Source organism: Barbus barbus (genome assembly GCF_936440315.1).
Source record: "Barbus barbus genome assembly, chromosome: 13".
In the NCBI taxonomy this organism is placed as follows: domain Eukaryota; kingdom Metazoa; phylum Chordata; class Actinopteri; order Cypriniformes; family Cyprinidae; genus Barbus; species Barbus barbus.
In genome coordinates, this window is record NC_136741.1 from 19,509,877 (window position 1) to 19,532,446 (window position 22,570).

General features: G+C 40.5%; 1 protein-coding gene across 2 annotated transcripts in view; it reads right to left on the reverse strand.

Annotated features, from left to right (window-relative positions):
• LOC306879352 (microtubule-associated serine/threonine-protein kinase 2-like) overlaps positions 1 to 22,570 on the reverse strand; it is a 141,572-nt gene that overhangs the window by 98,039 nt on the left and 20,963 nt on the right. The window contains exons 2-3 of one of the 2 annotated variants that reach the window (XM_079432207.1): positions 4,125 to 4,272; positions 3,876 to 4,021 (exon numbers count right to left, since the gene is read on the reverse strand). In XM_079432207.1, coding sequence (XP_079288333.1) covers positions 3,876 to 4,021; positions 4,125 to 4,272 — 294 coding nt within the window. The remainder of the gene's footprint in view (positions 1 to 3,875; positions 4,022 to 4,124; positions 4,273 to 22,570) is intronic. The other variant, XM_079432208.1, reaches the window with a different exon arrangement.

Consider the following 22,570-nt stretch of genomic DNA (forward strand, 5'->3'; position numbering starts at 1 on the left):
TATCAGCATGCTACTGTTTGCTGAAATATAACGCCTAATAAGCAGCAATTAGTGTGTTCATGGCTTCTCTTTCAACAGACAAGATCTTTTAAATAGGGTCTGCTGAAGCACTGGCATATTAATTACTACTTTATTAGGACAGTGTGCTACACTGCAGTGCTGAGTACATTATTCATCCATAAACATAAGGGCTGAGATAATCTCACAGCCCATGTGTAGCACTTTATCCATTCAAAGTTTGTACCGTTTAGTTTTACATCAGTGGGCAATGATGAATGTGGGCAATGCTGCCACCTCATGGTTATAAACAACCATGAGCATCACAGAACTCTGTATAATATACAAGGCTTTCTTCACGTTCAGCATGCAAACAAGAGCAGTGTGAAGCAAATCCACGCAAACACACTGTGACTTGTAATTATTTCAGACAGCAGTGAACTTAAGGATCTGATAATAGCACAGTATAGGGAATCGTGAATCCTTTACCTCTGTTTGCTACTATTTACAGAAATCTCAAACCTGATTAGTATTAATAGTCCATTTCTATCTACTAATCTTACTATACAGTCATTAAAAAGGTCCAGCATGCCACAAAAGACTACATCCAAAATTATTTAATTGGGAATTGTCGATCAATAAGAAAAAAAAAGTAGATCAATAAGAAAAAAAGATTACACACACACACTTATTACTAATATTATGCAATTATACACTGTATATAATTATAAATTACTATATAATTATATATGTTGGTTCATTTATATTACCAGAACTTAATAATTGGGCTTCCCTTGTGCTGTTTCCCGATTTTCAATGGTGTAGTACTAGGCTTGGACAGCAGATGTAGCTATAGCACTAGGCTTTAGATTGCACGACAAAATAATTGCAAACATATCTTAGCAGGTACAAGACCTCATCAGATAAAGGTATATTGCTGTAATTGACACATATACTTTCTTCATTCTAAACCTCCATAAACTCAGACCAGCCACACCTAACTCTAAACTGCCTTTGCATTTACTCCGATATACAATGAAAGTAAAGATCAATACAGAATTTCTGCCACAACATGATCGCAGAGGTGACTCAGAGGTACTTGACAAAGAGTAAATTTGCATCTGTGAGCTACTATATCCTGTTCATTCATCAGCTTGTCGTGTAAGTGGCAGTTATTTCAAATTCACTCCTTTGATTTTAACCTTTTGCCACCATTGTTATTTTAGTCAAATTAATTACTATACTCCAACTGAATTATTTACAGTTTTATATTTTCTGTTTTCATTTTAAAGTATTTTTTGTTGTGTGTTTTTAAATGTCTATATAGCTTTTATTCGTTTTTATTTTAGTTTATTCTAGTTATACGTTATGCTAAATGAAAATAAAAAAATTTTACTTGGCAAATAGTTTGGCAAAAAGTTTTTGGTAAAACTTTACAACAAGGTTCATTAATTAACATTAGTTAACAACATTAGTAAACATGAACTAAGAAAGAACAATACTTCTACAGCATTTATTAATCTTAGTTTATGTTAATTTCACCATTTACTAATGCATTATTAAAATCACAAGTTGTGTTTGTTAACATTAGTTAATGCACTGTGAACTAACATGAACAAACAATGAACAGCTGTATTTTCATTAACTAACATTAAAAAAGATTAATAAATAGTGTAATAAATGCATTGATCATTGTTTGTTCATGTTGGTTAATACATTAACTAATGTTAACAAATGACACCTTTTTGTAAAGTGTCACCAAGTTTTTTCTTATTTTATTTCATTTCAGTTAACATTTATTTCAAGTAACAAAACAGTTTTAGTTTACAGTTTTAGTTTTTGTTGCTTGCCACACGGGCCAATGAAGAAAATCTGAAAAAGAAATACCACATGTACCACATTTGTCATCACATGGAGATTTTTACACTGGCTACAGTTACATGCAACCAAATAATCCATTTGTAATCGGATTGACGGCTCAATCGGAATGAAAAGCCTTCATGTAAACACCTTAAATTGATCAGATTGAGCTCGATCGGAATGAAATGTCGATCCGATTGAGGGGGGTGGTTTATTCCATTTCTAATCCGATTGAGCGTGCATGTAAACACTATCGGATTGAAAACTGAAACTTAAAGGACTGCGCATGTGCAATGACGCAGAAATAGCGTAATGACGCGCGGAACGAGCGGTTCATCCTTTTGAATAAAGTGTTGTTTAAATGCGTGTCCTGTCATTATAAAACTCTTTTCACTCGGCAACTGTGAAGTGGAGCAGGACAACCTCCAACCAGTCCTTGTTTTGGATTCTCTGTCACAAGCAACCCGTTTGGGTGTGGGGAGGGGCATTTTTACTGCGTGATAAATATGAGCAGCACAGCACAGCGGTTTATGTGTATATTTATCCAAAAATGGAAAAATATGAATTCTGCTGTAAAAACAAATAAAGAAACAGTGTAGGAGGGTAGTTATTATGTGCAAACAGTGAGAAACTCTATTTGTGCAGTATGCGCATGTTCCGATTTGAAGCCTGTGACATGTGCCTGTGGCACATCAACCCGATCACTTTATTTAACGTTCATTAAACACTACATTCTGATTCATCAATCGGAATGAATTCAGTCCGATTGAACCAAAAATTGTGCATGTAAACATAGCAACTGATGGTCAGATTATCATTCTTATAAATCTGATTTATACCAAGTAGGGCTGGGCGGTATATCGAGTTTGTACGATATATTGAAATATTCTTTATAAGCGATACGGTGTGAGGCAATACCGTTTATATCGATATACAGTAATGTTACGAGCGCTTCTGAAAAATATAGTGGAGGACACAGACTCAGCTGCTGCGGAGAAAGTGCATAATCCAATTTGTTACAAACATGTGACAAGCTTTATATTAAGGGCTTTAAAAAAAGTTGTGAGATATAGTATAGTTTATAGTTTCTTATAGTTTAAAGCGGTTCACTCTGTCAGATGCTCTAACAGAAAGGCTAAGTGTGAGGCTGACAGACTCTACTAGAGCTGTTTAATGTGTTTGAGATGTGCTGTTTTCCTTAATGCATAACTTACATTTTACAGGCATATTCTTCATCAGTAAATGCTAGAAAGTCATGGAAATATTTCCATTTTGCTGTCAGGAGTGCATTAGCCTTCTTTGCTAATCTCCGCTAAACTTCACAGACTTAAGTGAATGAGTTCTGCCCCGCACATGCGCGCCAAACAGACAGAGCGCATTGAAGTAGGAGCGCAATAATTCCGACTAAAATTTATATTATTTAGCTGAAATATTTGTAGTTGGACAATGTGACATATGTAGAATTTTAAACCTACAAGTAAGTGTATTTTTATGATAGCACTAACTGTAAAGTGACTGTAATGGGGAAATCAAAAAAGCCTAATACAAGTCTGTGCTTTTGTTTAGTGAATTTAACTTCAAAAGCATTAATTTTTGTTTTTAGATTGTAATGTTACAATGTTAAAATTTAAATGTGATTTTGACCCTGTTGCGCATAATATATAGGCTTACATTGTTACATTTACTTTATTAATTTTTATAGCCTTTAATATGTATTGTTTTGTTGGACAACATTGGGCGGTATGTAAAATATATCTATTAAATGCAGATTAAAAAAAAAAAAAAATCCAGATAGAAAAACGAAAATACCAAGATATGTACCGTATATCGCAAATCAGCCCAAAAAGATCGAGATATGAATTTTTGCCCATATCGCCCAGCCCTAATACCAAGTATTATGTTGCAGTTCCTTAACACTTTCACTTGCATTCATTTTGGACCCTGTGTTTGCATCTGCTCGTGTTGGATGGAAACAGATAGAGTGGGTTTGTGTGCATGTGTGGTGCACATGCACTCACCAGTCCTGCAGTGAGAGAGGGGGCAGACTGGCCAAAGGATTGACTCCTCAAGCGGACCAAGTTATTGGGTTCCCCTGAATGCTGCTGCCAGGCCAGCTGACTCACTCCACCGTGCATGCTGCTGGACAGAGGCAGAAGCTGCTTTCCTGCGGCACACCAAGGAAACAGAATTAGGACATAGTCGTTTCTTGTTTTGTATGTGTGTCTGTGTTCAAAACCAAATCAAAGCCAATGGGGGGAGATTCTCACCAGTGAGGATACCGGCCATACTGCTGCGTCGGGCTCTGGTGTCATCCTGACTGAGCTGCCGCTGCAGTTTGGTCCTTCCTGCGGCAGGAGACAGGTCGGGGTTACTCAGCTTCCTATACAGCAGGGGAGGCGGCGCCGGCAGCTCCTGCTGGAACACATAGAGAATAGGATTTTTTTCTTCTTTTCAATGACAAACAAATGCACATAACTGAAATACTAAACCTTGAAATAAGACACCGATGTACAGTTGTATAACACTAGGTAAGTTCACAGAGACAACTCAAAAGCAATAAAATTGATTTAGAAAGTGTTTGCAGTGGCTCCATGCACACTGTAGCACACACAGAGTCACACTTGAATAATCAATCTGAAAATAGCGGTTTCCATCCACCTACTTTTATGCGCATTTTGGAATAAAGCAAAAAAAAAAAAAAAAACCAACAACGCTGGATGGAAACGCTAAGATGGCCATAAATTCTGAAAATGCGTATAAAACACAAACACACAATTGAGTAGGATCAATTTTGTATCCGATGAGAAAAATTTGCATAAACTACGATGGAAACGCATTAACAGAATAAATTCCACCTTGCGCATCAAAAAAAAAGTCATGTGAATCTGCACGATGGTACAGGATAACTTGACAAACCAGTGGACTGATCTCGTTGCACAGCATCTGAAATATTGTTTTGGTCATTCTGAAATGCCTGAGCAAAGTCTGTCATCAAAGTAATTCTGTATAATTGTCTTACACGATTGCATCCCAAACAGCAGAAATCCACCCCCGAAAACGTCTGCTCGCTCTGAGGTGCAAGTAATTCATCATAAATGAAAATGATTAGATTAAGTGGCTTCTCCTACTTTGTGATGTATAGTGCCAGTTTATCAGGAAGTGATGATTTTGTTCTCTTTGACACGTTGGATGGAAACGGTGCTTTATTCGCAAATGTTTCATCTGATATTCCAGTTAAATTTGGATCTTTGGATGGAAACATAATGATGATTGCTGCCAAGATTTGAGCTGAGGGGCATATTCTATTATTCGCAATTCTTCAGCGATTCTAAAACTCAAATTCCGAATTCATTTAGTTAGACGTACAACTAGATTGCTTATCCATTTGAGACAAACAAATTAGCAACTTGTGAAATGCAAACAAGAGCCATCCAGGTGTGAATGTTGCCAAGTTTATTCAATTTATCGGTATTCTACACATTTAAGCATAATCAAGCAAAATGCAAAGGAAATAGACTAGGCGGTTTCAATTTTAAAAGCAACACATAATAATAAAAGAAATTACAATAATGTTTTGCCTTTGCACAGAAGAACAAATCAATAAGAAAAAGCATGTCAAAAAAAAATTAAAAATCAAGAGGTGTCTATAAATTCCCATCCCAAGCCAATTCTGTTGGCCTGTATTTTGCTCTCAGTACATTAACAAGCCACAAAAAGACAACAGCAATATGAAACTGTCATCAGCACAAACATTATGGCAGGAAAACAGAACAATCAAATTTAAGAGGTAAGAAATATAGACCCAAACTGCCAGCCAAATAAATTTCTTTAAAGATGCCTGCAGATTCATTCATACTCCCTGTGTTCTTCGTCAGGATGGGAAACAGACGTTGCCATGGAAATCTGGCAGGAACTCTGCGCTGGTCACATCCTCTCTGTGGTGTCACGAAATTCCAGAAACATCTGGAAGGTCCGTTTGTATCAGACGCGCAGCGCTCATAAAACCACACCACAAGGCCTCAAAAGTAAAAAGGCTCAAAGCAAACAGTGTTGTCACTAGCTCACACACGCACACACAGAGAGAGTGAAACAACCAACAGAATGCAATCCTACCAGTGACCACTGGAGACACAAGAAAAAAAAATGACCCTGAAAGAAAACAAAGGGTTTCACAATCACACTCAAATTCATTCACTACCGTTCAAAAATTGCTGTTTTATTTAAATACTTTATATATATATATATATAAATATCTTTATTGCTTTTAACTCTACATAACAAAAAGTAACAAAAACACAAACTTTCAACATAAACGCTTTTATACATTCACAGGTTACAAAAAGACAAAAAAATAAATAAAATAAAGCAATATATACCTACATAAACACAAGTACCCATTTAAACACATATACATATACACACATAAATAAAAAAAATAATCAATCAATAAATAAATAAATAAAGGCCTCCTATTACAAAACATTTCCAAAATTTTTCTCCTACATATCTTCTATTATCTCTTCAAGTGTATCCCCATTGTTTACTTTTTCTAAAAAACACCATAAAAGGGCAAGCAACTTCAAAAACCTTACATATGCCTTTAATAATATATGTTATTTTCTCCAGTGACATATTCATTGCCATTTCCTTAAGCCACCTCTCTATACAGTACTTGGTGCCTCCAACTTTTTCCAATGAAGCGCTATAAGTCATTTAGCTTGTAAAATGCACATATCGATAATGTATATTCTCTTCTTCTCAATTTTGGATTACTAGAATATAGATGTAATATAAAAAATTTTGGTTCAAGAGGGATAGTGACATTGATTATTTTATCTATCATACTCTGTATTCCTTTCCAGAATTTCAGGATCTCTTTACACTCCCATACACAATGAAAGAAAGTACCTTTACACGAATTACATTTAGGACAAATGTCTGTGATATTGTCATTAAATTTATTTAGTAATACTGGAGTTATATAAACTCGCATTAGCCAGTTATATTGTAGTAATTTCAATCTTGTGTTAACCGTTTGTGTCTGAGCATCTCTACAAACCTCTCTTCAATCATTCAGTGAAATTTACTCATTGAGGTCCTTCCTCCATGTTTCTAATTGAGAGTTTGCAGACTCCTGAGATCCTTCTACAAGCATGTTATATAGAAGGGAAATCAGACCTTTATTATAAGTTTTTGGAGATTTCCTTTTCCAAACTGGATAAAGGCGGTATAGTTGTATACTTCTGGAATGACATAAAACTCCTTATTTGCAAATACCAATGCAAATGGTTTCTAGGTATGTCAAATTTAGTAATCAATTCTTGAAAGGACATTAGTCTATCTTCCAAATACAAATCCTTTATATTTCTAATACCTCTCTCTGCCCATAATTTGAAGCCCGCATCCATTCTCCCGGGAATAAATTTAAGATTTCCCCATACAGGGCAGTAACAAGATAACGAATTTGTATACGAGATACTCAAATATCTCTGTGTTTCATGCCACACCCTTCCCATGTTTAAAACTATTGTATTCGAAACATTTTCCTTCATACTTTAACATCCGAGTCGTATAGGTATGATTCCAGAAATAGGTCAGGTTTAATTGAACTTTTTTCCAGTTCTAGTGGGTCTTGAGAAGGAAAAAAAAAACACAATAAATCTCAATTGCCCTGCCTAATAATACCATTGGAAATTTCCACCTCTATCATAAGGCAAATATAAGAGAGCTATTATTCCATATGAATTTAGTAACTAGTTAAGTCGAGGGAATAAGGCGCTTGGAGGTATTAGAGTGATATTTTGAAAGAGATATAAAAATTTAGGCAATATATTCATTTTTAAAATATTTATTCTTCCTATTACAGAGATGAGTAAAGTGGTCCATCGTTCAATTGACTTTACTGCATTGTCAAAAACAGAATCATAATTTGTTATAACAATATCTTCCACTTTTGGAGTTATTTTGATACCCAAATATGTGAAGACGTTGGATGTTTTAAACATATTAACATTACTTTGAGGATTTTTTCTTTCTTCCTCATTCAGCATCATGATAGATGACTGAGTTATTTATCCGATATCCTGAAATTTTCCCAAATACCTCGATAAGATGCAGTAAAGCAGGAATAATGGATCTAGCTTCTTCAAAAATAATATAACATCATCTACAACAAGCGCTATTTTATGTTCAAAGCCGGAAATTGTTATACCTTCGATATCTCTATGTCTTCTGACTGCAATTGCAAACGGTTCAATGGCTAAAAGAAAAAGCAGAGGAGGAAAAGGAGAGCCTTGTCTACATCCTCTAGAAACATTAAATGGCTTTGACACTTTATTATTAGTTAGGACCTGTGCTATAGGATTTTTATAACTATTTGACCCACTTACAGTAATTCTCTCCGAGCCCAAAATGGTTCAACACATTAAACAAAAAATCCCATTCGACTCAGTCGAATGACTTTTCTGCATCTAGTGACAGTAAGGCAGTGTTTCTCCTTCCCCTCTGGTTGTGCAAAATATTTAGTACCCTTCTAACGTTGTGGCATCCTTGCCTATTCAACATAAAACCATTTTGATCACTCCCCATACAGGGCATTGATCATTCACTGGCCACTTTATTAGGTACACCTTGCTAGTACCGGGTTGGACCCCCTTTTGCCATCAGAACTGCCTTAATTCTTCGTGGCATAGATTCAACAAGGTGTTGGAAACATTCCTCAGAGATTTTGGTCCATATTGACATAATAATAGTTTGTTAAATTTATATAGCGCTTTTCAAGGCACTCAAAGCGCTTTACATACAAGGGGGGAATCTCCACAACCACCACCAGTGTGCAGCATCCACCTGGATGATGCGACGGCAGCCATAGTGCGCCAGAACGCTCCCACCACACACCAGCTTACTGGTGGAGAGGAGACAGAGTGATGAAGCCAATCAGTGTATGGGGATGATTAGGAGGCCATGATGGTCAGAGGCCAATGAGCAAATTTGGCCAGGATGCCGGGGTAACACCCCTATTCTTTTTCGAAGGACATCCTGGGATTGTTATCGACCACAGAGATTCAGAACCTCTGTTTAACGTCTCATCCGAAGGATGGTGCTTTTTTTTACAGTATAGTGTCCCCGTCACTATACTGGGGCATTAGGACCCACACAGACCACAGGGTGAGCACCCCCTGCTGGCCTCACTAACAACCTAGCAGCAACCTAGTTTTCCCAGGAGGTCTCCCATCCAGGTACTGACCAGGCTCAACCCTGCTTAGCTTCAGTGGGCAACCGGTCTTGGGCTACAGGGTGACATGATAGCATCATGGAGTTGCTGTGGATTTGTTGGCTGGGTCCCACTTTATAGTAGGTGGCCTTAACTACTATGTACTTACATTGAAATTAATCATTTGATACAATGCACTTATTGTGTACATACATGTTTTTACATTGTACTTATATTTTTAAAAATACCTATTTGTAATTACATCTGTAATTAATTTCTGTAGTTACATTTATAATTACACTGTTGACCCATCCCTCACACCTTAACCCACCCTTAAACCTACACATACCACCAAACCTGTCCCTAACCTTACCCGTATCCCACCTCAATAGCAGCAAAAGTGTTTTAAAATACAATATGACCACAATAAGTACATTGTACTTATTTTCTGATGTAAGTACATAGTAGTTAAGGCCACCTAATATAAAGTGTGACCGTTGGCTGCACATCCATGATGCGAATCTCCCTTTCCACCACATCCCAAAGGTGCTCTATTGGATTGAGATCTGGTGACTGTGGAGGTCATTTGAGTAAAGTGAACTCATTGTCATGTTCAAGAAACCAGTCTGAGATGATTTGAGCTTTATGACATGGTGCATTATCCTGCTGGAAGTAGCCATCAGAAGATGGGTACACTTTAGTCATAAAGGGATGGACATGGTCAGAAACAATACTCAGGTAGGCTGTGGTGTTTAAACGATGCTCAATTGGTACCAATGGGCCCAAAGTGTGCCAAGAAAATATCCCCCACACCATTACACCACCTCCACCAGCCTGAACCGTTGAGACAAGGCAGGATGGATCCATGCTTTTATGTTCTTTACACCAAATTCTGACCCTACCATCTGAATGCCGCAGCAGAAATTGAGACTTGAGGCAACGTTTTTCCAATCTTCTATTGTCCAATTTTGGTGAGGCTGTGCGAATTGTAGCCTCCGTTTCCTGTTCTTAGCTGACAGGAGCGGCACCCGTTGTGGTCTTCTGCTGCTGTAGCCCATCTGCTTCAGGGTTCGACATGTTATGCGTTCAGAGAAGGTATTCTGCATATCTTGGTTGTAACGAGTGGTTATTTGAGTTACTGTAGCCTTTCTATCATCTCTAACCAGTCTGCCCATTCTCCTCTGACCTCTGACATCAACAAGGCATTTTCACACAACTGCCGCTCACTGGATATTTTCTCTTTTTCAGACCATTCTCTGTAAACCCTAGAGATGGTTGTGCGTGAAAATCCCAGTAGATCAGCAGTTTTTGAAATACTCGGACCAGCCCGTCTGGCACCAACAACCATTCCACGTTCAAAGTCACTTCAAAATCCCCTTTCTTCCCCATTCTGATGCTCGGTTTGAACTTCAGCAAGTCGTCTTCACCACATCTAGATGCCTAAATGCATTGAGTGTCATGATACGTGCAGAGAAATGAAGCGAGAACTCAAGTGCAGGGAAATGGTGGTTTAATTATAAAAGAAACAAAACAGAAACATAAATTACCCCGAGGGGGAAAACCGAGCATGGCAGAAACAAGAAACAAGAATCAGGAAACACACACGACTGACCGTACACAACACGTAACAACGTGGCCGAACAGAACTGCAAACACCAGGAACATAAATAGGGACACAAACGAGCAGGAACAGGTGAATTCACTAAACCAATAACGAGATAACAAGAGGGCGGAGTTAGACAATCTACCGGGGAACACATGGAACAATCACAACACAAACCCATGTGCTCAGACAAGACAGTGACATCTGGTGGCCAACCAGGGCACACCCACAGGATACGTGACACTACCCCCCAACAAAGGAGCAGCTCCCAGATGCTCCACCTGCAACACTAAGAACACACAAAAACATGAAAAATGAAAATACAAAATGTCAAGAAGGGAGGTGGGCAAGAGACAGATCAGGGGGAGGGATGGTGGGCCAGGCCCGTGCAGAGGCAGGGGGCCCGCAGACCAAGGCCGAGCAGGAGACCAGGACGGATCCGGAGGGACGGACCAGGGGGTTTCCGGCCCAACAGGAACCCCAGCGCACGGCCAGGGTGGGGCCGGAGGGACAAGCCAGGCAGTGACTTTAAGAACGGCCTCTGTGGCCGTGACAGGGCAGACAGTCAGTTCAGAAACGGCCTCTGTGGCCGTGACAGGGCAGACAGTCAGTTCAGAAACGGCCTCTGTGGCCGTGACAGGGCAGGCAGTGAGCTCAGGAACGGCCTCTGTGGCCGTGACAGGGCAGACAGTCAGTTCAGAAACGGCCTCTGTGGCCGTGACAGGGCAGACAGTCAGTTCAGGAACGGTCTCTGGCAGGGTAAGGAGCTCGAGTGGAGCCTGCAGGGCGAGAAGTTCGGGTAGAGCCGGCAAGGCGAGGAGCTCGGGTGGCGCCGGCAGGGCAAGGCGCTCGGGTGGCGCCGGCAGGGCAAGGAGTCTGGGTGGCACCGGCAGGGCAAGGCGCTTGGGTGGCGCCGGCAGGGCAAGGCGCTTGGGTGGCGCCGGCAGGCCAAGAAGTCTGGGTGGCGCCGGCAGGGCGAGGCGCTCGGGTGGCGCCGGCAGGGCGAGGCGCTCGGGTGGCGCCGGCAGGGCGAGGCGCTCGGGTGGCGCCGGCAGGGCGAGGCGCTCGGGTGGCGCCGGCAGGGCGAGGAGCACGGGTGGCGCCGGCAGGGCGAGGAGCACGGGTGGCTCTGGCACGACCTCCTGGCCAGCAGTGAGCTCCTGGGTAGCCTCCTGGCCTTGTGGGACGGAGAAGGCCTTCCTCCGCCTCTTCCTCCGTCTCCGGGAGCGGGGCGCCGCTGCGGCATCCTCGGCCACCACTAGGGGATTGAGAGCGGGCACCGCCGCCTCGGGAGCGCTGTAAGCGGGCACCGCCGCCTCGGGAGCGCTGTGAGCGGGCACCGCCGCCTCGGGAGCGCTGTGAGCGGGCACCGCCGCCTCGGGAGCGCTGTGAGTGGGCACCGCCGCTTGGAGAAGCGTCAAAAACTCCACCAATTCCCCAAAAGTCAAGTGGTCTAGCTCCCTCATCCACTCCTCATCGAGGGGCTCATCAAGGGCAAGGTTAAAGAAGTCCTTGAGAGCCACCTCGTTGTATCCCAAACCCTCTGCTGCCTCACAAAACGTCCAGGCAAACATCCTGACGTCAGTGCCCCTCTGACGGAGAGAGTGCAGCGTCCTGACCTGGAGGATCCGTAAAAAAGTGGGGTTCCTCACGTTAGGGGCTGGAGGATGGGAAGAATCCATTCCCCGCTGAGTTCTCTGATGTCGGCCACGTTCTGTCATGATACGTGCAGAGAAATGAAGCGAGAACTCAAGTGCAGGGAAATGGTGGTTTAATTATAAAAGAAACAAAACAGAAACATAAATTACCCCGAGGGGGAAAACCGAGCATGGCAGAAACAAGAAACAAGAATCAGGAAACACACACGACTGACCGTACACAACACGTAACAACGTGGCCGAACAGAACTGCAAACACCAGGAACATAAATAGGGACACAAACGAGCAGGAACAGGTGAATTCACTAAACCAATAACGAGATAACAAGAGGGCGGAGTTAGACAATCTACCGGGGAACACATGGAACAATCACAACACAAACCCATGTGCTCAGACAAGACAGTGACATCTGGTGGCCAACCAGGGCACACCCACAGGATACGTGACATTGAGTTGCTGGCATGTGATTGGCTGATTAGCAATTTGTGTTACCAAGCAATTGAACAGGTGTACCTAATAAAGTGGCCGGTGAGTGTATATTACTATAGAACCTGGGGTCGTCTTTATTAGGACCATATATATATATTCACTAAGTTTATTCTCTCCGTCAACAACATACTCTTAATAATTACATATCTGCCAGCTAGATCTTTGATAATATCCTGAACTTGAAAAAGCACAGATTTATGTATTAAGATCATAACCCCCCTGGATTGTTTAGTATAGCATGCCGAGAAAACCTGTCCATGCCATCGCCTCTCTATTTTCACAACGTCTTCCTTTATCATGTGTCTCTTGCAAGAAGACCACCATTGCATGGAACGGTTTAATTATATTCATGACCTGTTTAATCTTTTTTAATTTACCCAAACCTCTGCAGTTCTATGATAGAAAGTTAATTCCACCTATTTGTGACATTTCTATATCGTTACGTCAATTATTGCATTAAAGCACTCACAGTTGTTAAGTACCGGGAGACCAACCAAAAAATGTTGAATTTGCAAAAAATGCGTTCCTCCGCTTCTGTTATTCTTTTTTCAATCTCCGTGACTGCCGAAAGAACCTCGTCAATCTTAACACTGACTCGTTTTTCCATTCCTTTAAATGCCTTCATTATATTGGCATTACTAGGATTCTTAGCGACAGAGCCATCTCCGCCATCATCTTCCCGTCTCGTCGTGTTCATTAGAACTCGCAGGATCTGAGGGCACATTTTGCATCTCAGTGTCCAGTTTTCCTTGACTTTTAATCTTCTTCTTTGACGGCATAACTGTGACAGTTATTATATCAAATCTCACCAGTATTAATGAGTGGGTTTGAAAAAGATTAAATTACTGTTAATGCAGGAAAGTTTGAAACCGCGACCTCTCACTCCACCGCCAGTCTATTTAAATACTTTTATTCAGCTAGTACGCTTTAAATTGATCAAAAGTGACAGTAAAGGCAATTATAATGTTACAAAATATTTATATTTTTTTAAATTATATGCCGTCCTTTTGCACTTTGTATTCATCAGTGAATGCTGAAAATAAATGCATCACAGTTTCCACAAAAATACTAAGCAGCACAGCTGTTTTCCCCATTGATAATATTAAGAAAGCATCAAATCAGCATCAAATCGGCATAATAGAATAATTTCTGAAAAATCAAGTGAAACTTCAGACTGAAGTAATGGCTGCTATTGCCATTACAGGAATAAAATACATTTCACGATATAAGCAACATAGTACATTAAGGAACACATTTTTTCCTTCAGACCACAAATATAATACTTTGCATCCCTTACCTTGCGCATGTTTTATTGCTCTTTCTTTGTTTTTAATTTATAGACACAAAGGTTCAGACAGGTCATTCAGTGGCACCAATTACCACTTACGCTATTCTTAAGATTGCTACATCTATCATATCCTCTCAGCTCTTAAAGTGCAGCTAAATTTACAGCCAACACCATCCATTTTCTCCAACCGGCTATAGCCCAGGTGAGCAAGTGCACACTCCATCAATGACAGGCTGGAAGATACAGCCGTTGTTAAGTCCTGCCTGAGAGGACAGCATCGTGTTACATGGGGGGTTGGGTGAGCATGACATCAGTGTGGAGTCCCGAGGCTAATCAGCTGAAGATCAGGGACACAGGTGAACACACGTGAGAAACAAGTCTGGGAGGGACACTCTCACCTGCCTCGGGATATGCATTGCAGGCTTAAATTTTAACTCTGTTTTGATGGCACAAGCAAGCAGCACTTGCGTTAATGGATCAATAATACTATGTTTGGAAAGAATGGAAGAATGTGAAATAACTAGTATTATAACTGACAGCTGCATATACAAAAAAAACACTCAAGCATGTTTGCGCATGGCTAATAATAACTACTTTGTAGAAAGCAGAAAGTGCACTTAAAAGGTATCATTCACACAAAAATAACAAGTCACCCTTGGGTTGTTCAAAAACCATATGATTTTCTTCTGTTATTCTCTGAAAATCTTCCACCTCCAGCGCAGATCTCAACTATAATTTGCTTCTGCGCAGTGTTATTATTAACTAAATCTAAACCATAAAAATCACTTTCATTACTTGACATAAACAATAACTGGAATAAAATATTTTTAAAAAACATTAAACATTTCATTTTAGCTAAAGCTACAGTGCTAAAATAATTAAAACAAAATAAACTAAAAAAAGACGTAAAAATATGACAACATTGTTCTGCAACAATATAAAGGTGAGTAAATGAATATAGCTGTCATTTTTTGGATGAACAAACCCTTTAAACAGCTCTGTTTGCACCAGAATCACTGGTTCGGTCAGTCGTGCTTTAACAGAGCATGAAAGAGAAAACTACACAGTTAACTCATGACCTCAGAATCTAGAGGCCTTAATGACTCTCCAGTGAACACTATATGTTTATACCCAGCTCACGTTGCACACTTGTAGCAGGGCTAATTTCACTTCCCCAGATGTTTTTCTAGAGGTCTCCTCTAATCAATCTCTCCAGCCCACGCTCACATCCAGGCATTTCTCTCCATTTAGACCCAATCAGACTGACTGATGGCAGCTCACTGCTCATGACTAAGGATGGATCAAAAGTCTAGTGAAGAAAGCTCACTGGTAAAAGATAAGGGAAATGCATTGGCTAATCACTGGAGATGACTGATTGGGTTTGACCTTATTTAAAAAAATTTTAACTGAATGGACTCATGCAAGGGAGGATTATGACATCGGAGGATCAGCAAGACAAAAAAGAGCTGAGAAATCACATCAGAATGGCAGAGGTATATCAGTAGTTCAGGGAGATTATTATTTTGTGAGGCCAACAAGTATCTCAATGCATAATATAATATCACCAGTTTTTTTATTTAATATTTATATAATGTTATATTATACATTATTATATTATAAATATATAGTAAATATATAATATAAAATAATGAAATAATTTTCTCTATATTATAATTGTATTATATTATAAATAATTAAATTGTAATTATTCTTTATAATTAATATAATAAAAGAAAATAATAATAATAATAATAATACATATACATATATACACACACATAGACATATATATATACACATATGCCCTTACTCACGAAGTTATCATGTCTGACTTTCTAACCAAACAAAGAACTAGTTTGAAAGTGCCACAAGGGAAATTTACCTACAAATGGCTTATCCATAATTGTAACTGTCCATGAAACTGGTATAGGGGAAAGTATTTTAGCACAGAAAACACAAACGCCATTCAAACCATTAACAAATAAAAATAAGCTTGCGTGATGGCTTATTCACCTGCTAAGATAATTCTAGTAGCAAACTTTTGTTTCCAACCAAACAATGAAATAAATGGTGAAAAATAAAAAAGTTGAGCCCTGTCTTAAAGTGTTTTGCTTCATGCTCCGATCAATAAGAGTCAATAAAAATATTGTATGTATGAGAGAAAAATGTATTTTGCCTTGATTTCAATAGAGTATAGATAATAATTCAAGGCAACTACAACTGCTAATGAACCTGTTTAAAACATATGCCTCCATTTTTGTCAGGTGTCATTGTGCAGCTCACTGGGTTCATAGCATCAGTGTGTTTGGCTTCAACATTGACTCATAAACTGAAATGAAATACAGGTTTGTATCTGTAATCCATCATTTCTGGCAGGGCATTTTCAAATCTAAACATTTGTGTCTAAGTGTGATTCACTCTTGCTTCAAGACAATCCAGGCTTTTTCTTTCCACCCACTCTGCTATCTAACTCCTGGTCCCACCCTGTGGGGAAAACACTGTTCTTATGAATACCAATGACAAAACAGACTGCAACCAGATCTGCACTATACTCAGACACACAGGTGCCACTTTCTGTACAGTATCTCTTTGAACAAACAGCAAATAGGACAGACAACGACAAATAGATGAGCAATGGTCAAGGAGCTATCACGAGTCTGGCTGTACTCCCCAAATTTATGGCAATTAACTTTTAAAAATAAGTAAAAAATTATAAATGATTTCCCTCATACAGCTGGAATAGTCCAACAACCTCCTGCTACATCCACCAGTCAGAGCAGCTTCCGCTGCGGTACACAAAACAGCTCATAAAACCAGTCAATCCCTCAGGAATACCAACATAAACACTCTCACTCTGCCGGGCAGCCTGCCATGCCGTGTTCTAAGAGCTACTGGCCTTTCTGTTTGCCCAAGCAGGCGAGGTGTGCTATATACAAGTCAAGTCAAGTCAAGTCGAGCTTTATTGTCATTCCGCTACATGTGGGGACATACAGTGGAACGAAATGTCGTGTCTCCCAGGACCACAGTGCTACATAAATACAGACATACAACAATGAAGTAAAAAAAACACTATAAACCTATACACAACTAACCTACTGACAGATTTAACTATAAGTATAAGTATTTACCCTATACAAACTAAAAAATAGAAGATAAAAAATGCAAACTATATGAATGCTTCACATAAATATTTACCCTATACAAACTAAAGAATAGAAGATACAAAATACAAACTATACAAATGCTTCACATAAATATTTACCCTATACAAACTAAAAAAATAGAAGATAAAAAAATACAAACTATACGAATGCTTCACAAATACTGTACATGTGCAAAGAGAGACAATTTTGAGTCAAGCAGCTGGTTCGGGAACAGAGCAGGATGATTTGTAGTGCCTGAGCATGTAAACATACATATATTGCTGAGTCTTTTGTGGGATTGTGTACACGCAGCAGTGTGTGTAAAGTGTCTAGTGCACATAGAGGAGAGTGAGTTACTACAGGTGGTTTGTACAGGCCCACTCACCTGTGTGTGGCACACTTCGAATTGCAGCAAAAAAACAAAAACAAAAAAAAGTTCCATACAGGGGTCTTCCGTGTTTCAGCAGGTAGGGGTTTGCATGGGGTTTCAGAGGGGGGCGGGGTGATTTGAGTTCAGGGCTCTCACAGCCTGGAGGAAAAAGCTGTTGAGCAGTCTTGCGGAGCGGGCTTTGATGCTCCGGTACCGTCTTCCTGATGCTGTTGGTTTTGCTGGAGCATCGTGTAAGGAAAAGGTCCAGGATGGAGGGGATAGGGACACCGATGATCTTTGCAGCTGTGTTCACTGTCCGCTGGAGGGTCTTGCGGTCAGCAGCACTGCAGTTCCCGTACCAGACAGTGATGCAGCTGGTCAGCACACTCTCAATGGTGCCTCTGTAGAATGTGGTGAGGATGGGTGGAGGGACACTTGCTCTTTTCAGCCGGCGGAGAAAGTGTAGGCGCTGTTGTGCATTTTTGGAGAGTGACATGGTGTTGGTGGTCCAGGTGAGATCCTCTGTGATGTGCACCCCCAGGAATTTAGTGCTGCTGACTCTCTCCACAGTCGAGCTGTCGATGGTCAGTGGAGTTGGTCAACGGAGTTTCTTCTGAAGTCCATCACAACCTCCTTTGTCTTCTCCACATTGAGGGACAGATTGTTAGTGCCACACCATTCAGCCAGCTGTGCCACTTCCTCTCTGTAGTGCGTTTCATCGTTGTTGCTGATGAGACCTACCACTGTTGTGTCATCAGCAAACTTGATGATGTGGTTGGAGCTGAACTTGGCAGTGCAGTCGTGGGTCAGCAGTGTGAAGAGCAGCGGGCTGAGCACACAGCCTTGTGGGGCACCTGTGCTCAGTGTGGTAGTGCTCGAGGTGTTGTGGCCAACACGGACTGACTAGGTCTTCCGGTTAGAAAGTCAAGGATCCAATTAAAAGGGAATTGTTAAGGCCCAGCAGGTTTAGTTTATTTATGAGCTGTTGTGGGATTATTGTGTTGAATGCCGATCTGAAGTCAATGAACAGCATTCTAACATAGGAGTCTTTATTTTCTAGGTGGGTAAGAGCCAGGTGGAGGGTGGAGGAAATTGCATCGTCCGTACAGCGGTTTGGATGGTATGCAAACTGGAGCGGGTCTAGTGTGTTGGGGAGGCTGGTTTTGATGTTGTGCATGACTAACCTCTCAAAGCACTTCATCATGATTGGAGTCAGTGCTATGGGACGGTAGTCATTTAGACAGGACACAGGTGATTTCTTCGGTACCGGTATGATTGTTGTGGATTTGAAACACGTGGGGACGACTGCCTGGCTCAGCGAGGTGTTGAGGATATCTGTAGGACATCAGTCAGCTGTGCAGCACAGTCTCTCAGAACACGGCCAGGTTGTCAGGACCCGCAGCCTTGCGTGGGTTAACCCTAGATAGGGTCTTCCTTACGTCGGCTGGAGACAGACAGAGCGTCTGGTCGTTGGGAGGTGTGGGCAGTTTTTGTGCAGGTGTGTCGTTTTGCATTTTTGATGCCACAGGACAGACTGGCTCTTTCTGTTTTGAGGGCTGCTTTATCTCCTGATCTGAATGCTTCATCTCTGGTCTTTAGCAGCCCTCGAACCTCTGCTGTCATCCATGGCTTCTGGTTTGCATGTGTGGTGATGGTCTTGGTGACTGTCACATCATGAGTGCACTTTTTGATGTAAGCAGTCACAGTTTCAGTGTACTCGTACAGGTCTGCATGGTTGTTGTAGGTGGCTGCCTCTTTAAACATGTTCCAGTCTGTGTCCTGGAAGCAGTCCTGCAGTGCTGAGGTGGCATTGTCTGGCCATACTGTTATCTGCTTTTGAACTGGTTTGGCGAGTTTGAGAAGTGGTCTATATGCTGGGATTAGCATAACAGTGATGTGGTCTGAGTACCCGAGGTGGGGGCGGGGTACAGCCTTGTAAGAGTTCTTTACTGTTGTGTAAACAAAGTCCAGTGTGTTGTTTCCCCTTGTTGCAAAGTTCACATGTTGGTAGAACTTTGGCAAAACTGTCTTTAAGTTTGCGTGGTTGAAGTCACCGGCTATGATGAAAAAGCCGTCTGGGTTATTTGTTTGTTGTTCACTGATGGCGCTATACAGTTCACGAAGCACGATCTGATCTGATCTGATTCAGTTCTGATCTGAATACCAGATCAGAGTCCACAACCACAGCCTAAACACTTCAAATAGAAGATAGCTGCTAATTATTTTCTACATATCAGTAGCAATTCATGCCACCAGAAGAGATTTTATTGTAGATAAGACTTCTACAAATTTTATGTTTATTTTTGTCCCAATCAACTGCTTCTTCCCACTTAGTTCTTACTTACACATCCATTTAAATCTATTACTCAGACCTTCTTCCTATTATAGCACAACCCATTGCTTTTCTATACATATACAGTGCCCTCCATAAGTATTGGAACAGTAAAGACAAAATTGCTCTGTTGGCTGTGGAGTCATGACATTTGCAAATATGATTAAAAGATGAATATGAGACAAAACTACAGAAGGTCACATTTTATTATTAGCCATTTCAACACATACATGTTTTACCAAATAGAAAGAACAGCACTTTTAGAGTTCATCCCACTCATTGATGTGAGCATAAGTATTGGGACAGTTGAACATAAGGCAGATATAGAAGATTAAAAGATATTATTTAGTTGCAGATCCCTTGCGCACAATCACAGCAGTAAGTCTGTGGCCCATAGACATCACCAGACTCTTGGTCTCGTCCTTTGAAATCCTTTTCCCAGCCTTTAATGCAGCCAATTCCAATTGTTGCTTGTTTTGGAGAGTTTCTGCCTTTCCTCTTCAGCTGGTGAAATTCATGTTCAATCGGATTTAAATCTGGAGATTGACTTGGGCAATCTAAGACTTTCCATTTCTTTGCCCTTATAAATTTCTTGACTGAACTGGCAGGGTGTTTTGGGTCATTGTCCTGATGCAATATGAAGCACTTCCCAGTGAATCTGGTGGCATTTTCTTGAATATTGGTAGGCAAGATGGTTTTGTACCCTTCCAAATTCATTCTGCTACTGTCATCATATATTAAGACATCAGTAAAGTTGAGAGGGCCTGTTCCAGAGGCAGCCATGCATGCTCATGCCACGACACCACCTCCACCATGCTTTACAGATGAGGCTGTATGCTTGGGATCATTGCAGTTCCCTTTTTTTCTCCATATTTTTGCTTTCCCATCACTCAGATAAAGGTTCATCTTTGTCTCATCGGTCCATAAACATAGTTCTAAAACTCTTGTGGTTCACCTTTGTGCTTTTTTGCAAACTCTAATCTTGCCTTTCTATTTTTGGTGCTGGTCAGAGGTTTGCATCTTGCTGTATAGCATCTGTAATTCTGTGTCAAAGTCTCCTGAGGACAGTAGATTGTCAGAGCATCACCCCAGCTTTCTGGAAGTTGTTGGTGATTTTACAGTTTATGGTCCATTTTCACAGCTTTTATGATTTGTCTATCATCAACTACTGTTGTTTTCTCAGCCGATCAGTTTGTTGTTGGTTGCTAGTGGTTTCCAAACTCTTGATTTCTCCATGCCCTTTGTTTTTGCTAGAGCTCTAACTGACTTCCTCTTTTCTTTTAGCATCCAAATTGTTCGCTTTTCTCTCAAAGTCAGCTCCCTCATCTTCATCCTGGTTTGTGTGTGTCATCATCAATTGCAAGATTCAGAATACAGAAGTAATGGCTATAACTGATACAACACATTCCCTGCTTTTAATATCTGAAGAATTAATGCAACAGGACACAGCTGATCACTTAGAAAGACCTGTGAGGCAACTGTTCCAATACTTATGCTCACATCAGATAGAGGGATGAAACTCTAAAAGTGCTGAACTTCTTAGCTGGTAAAACATCTATGTGTTGAATCACCCAATAATAAAATGTGACATTCGTTAGTTTTGTCTCATATTCAGCTTTTAATCATATTTGTAAATGTCTCGACTCCACAGCCAACAAAGCAATTTTGTCTTTACTGTTCCATAACTTTTGGAGGGCACTGTATATACATGCATTGTCTCAAAAAATAAAAGTACAACCCACAAGAGACTGTGAAATAAACATTTAGCAAAGTTATTTGGAAACTTGGATTTCTCAGTCAACGCCTTTCAAGACATGAGTAAATTTGGTGAGTAAAAAAAGGGCCATTTATTTTCCAGAGGGTGGAAAATGGTCACATAAAACTAAATTACAAATATTTTTGGTGCAAGAACCTTATAAGAGGATATAAGAGGACCTTAAATGAAAACTAAAATAATAAAACATCTTTGTGATACTACCCGATTAATTTTTCCACTCAACAGAAATATAAAACTGTACAAATGCAGCACGTCAACAATCAAAACTGCCATGGTGCTGAAAATTAAACCTTTGTGGAAGGAACTAAAACCAAGGAAAATTACATTCTGAAAAAAGATGGAACTTATGCAAACAAATGTGGCTTCAGCCAGTTCCTCTACTTTCTATTCTCTCTTTCTTCACTTATCCAGACACAAAATTGAAAAGAAGGGAAATTTGTTTTTATTACTCTGATGGCTTGGACAATCCTTAATCATCTCCAGCAGACCTGAGTATGTAATCCTCTAATCCTCAATCTAATCCTCTCTGCTTCAACTTCCCAATGAGATGTGACTTATCGACGTTTGCGTGTGTCCATGCTTAGCGTGTAATGCCTACTGTACATGTGCACACAGTCAGCACAATGTCCCATTAGACAGTTTGTAGCCTGTGTGCTGATGTCTTCCAGATGTGCTCAAAGTCTCCAGGGTCTGCTGAATGAAAGAGTGGATGTTTGTGCACTAACTCCATGGGAATGACAGAATGATGTTCTCATACGCTGGGGCTGTGCCAGGGTGTCGGCCCGACTAGCCAGCTAGGATGGCCTTGAGAAGTCATTCAAGAAAAGTTTGACACTAGC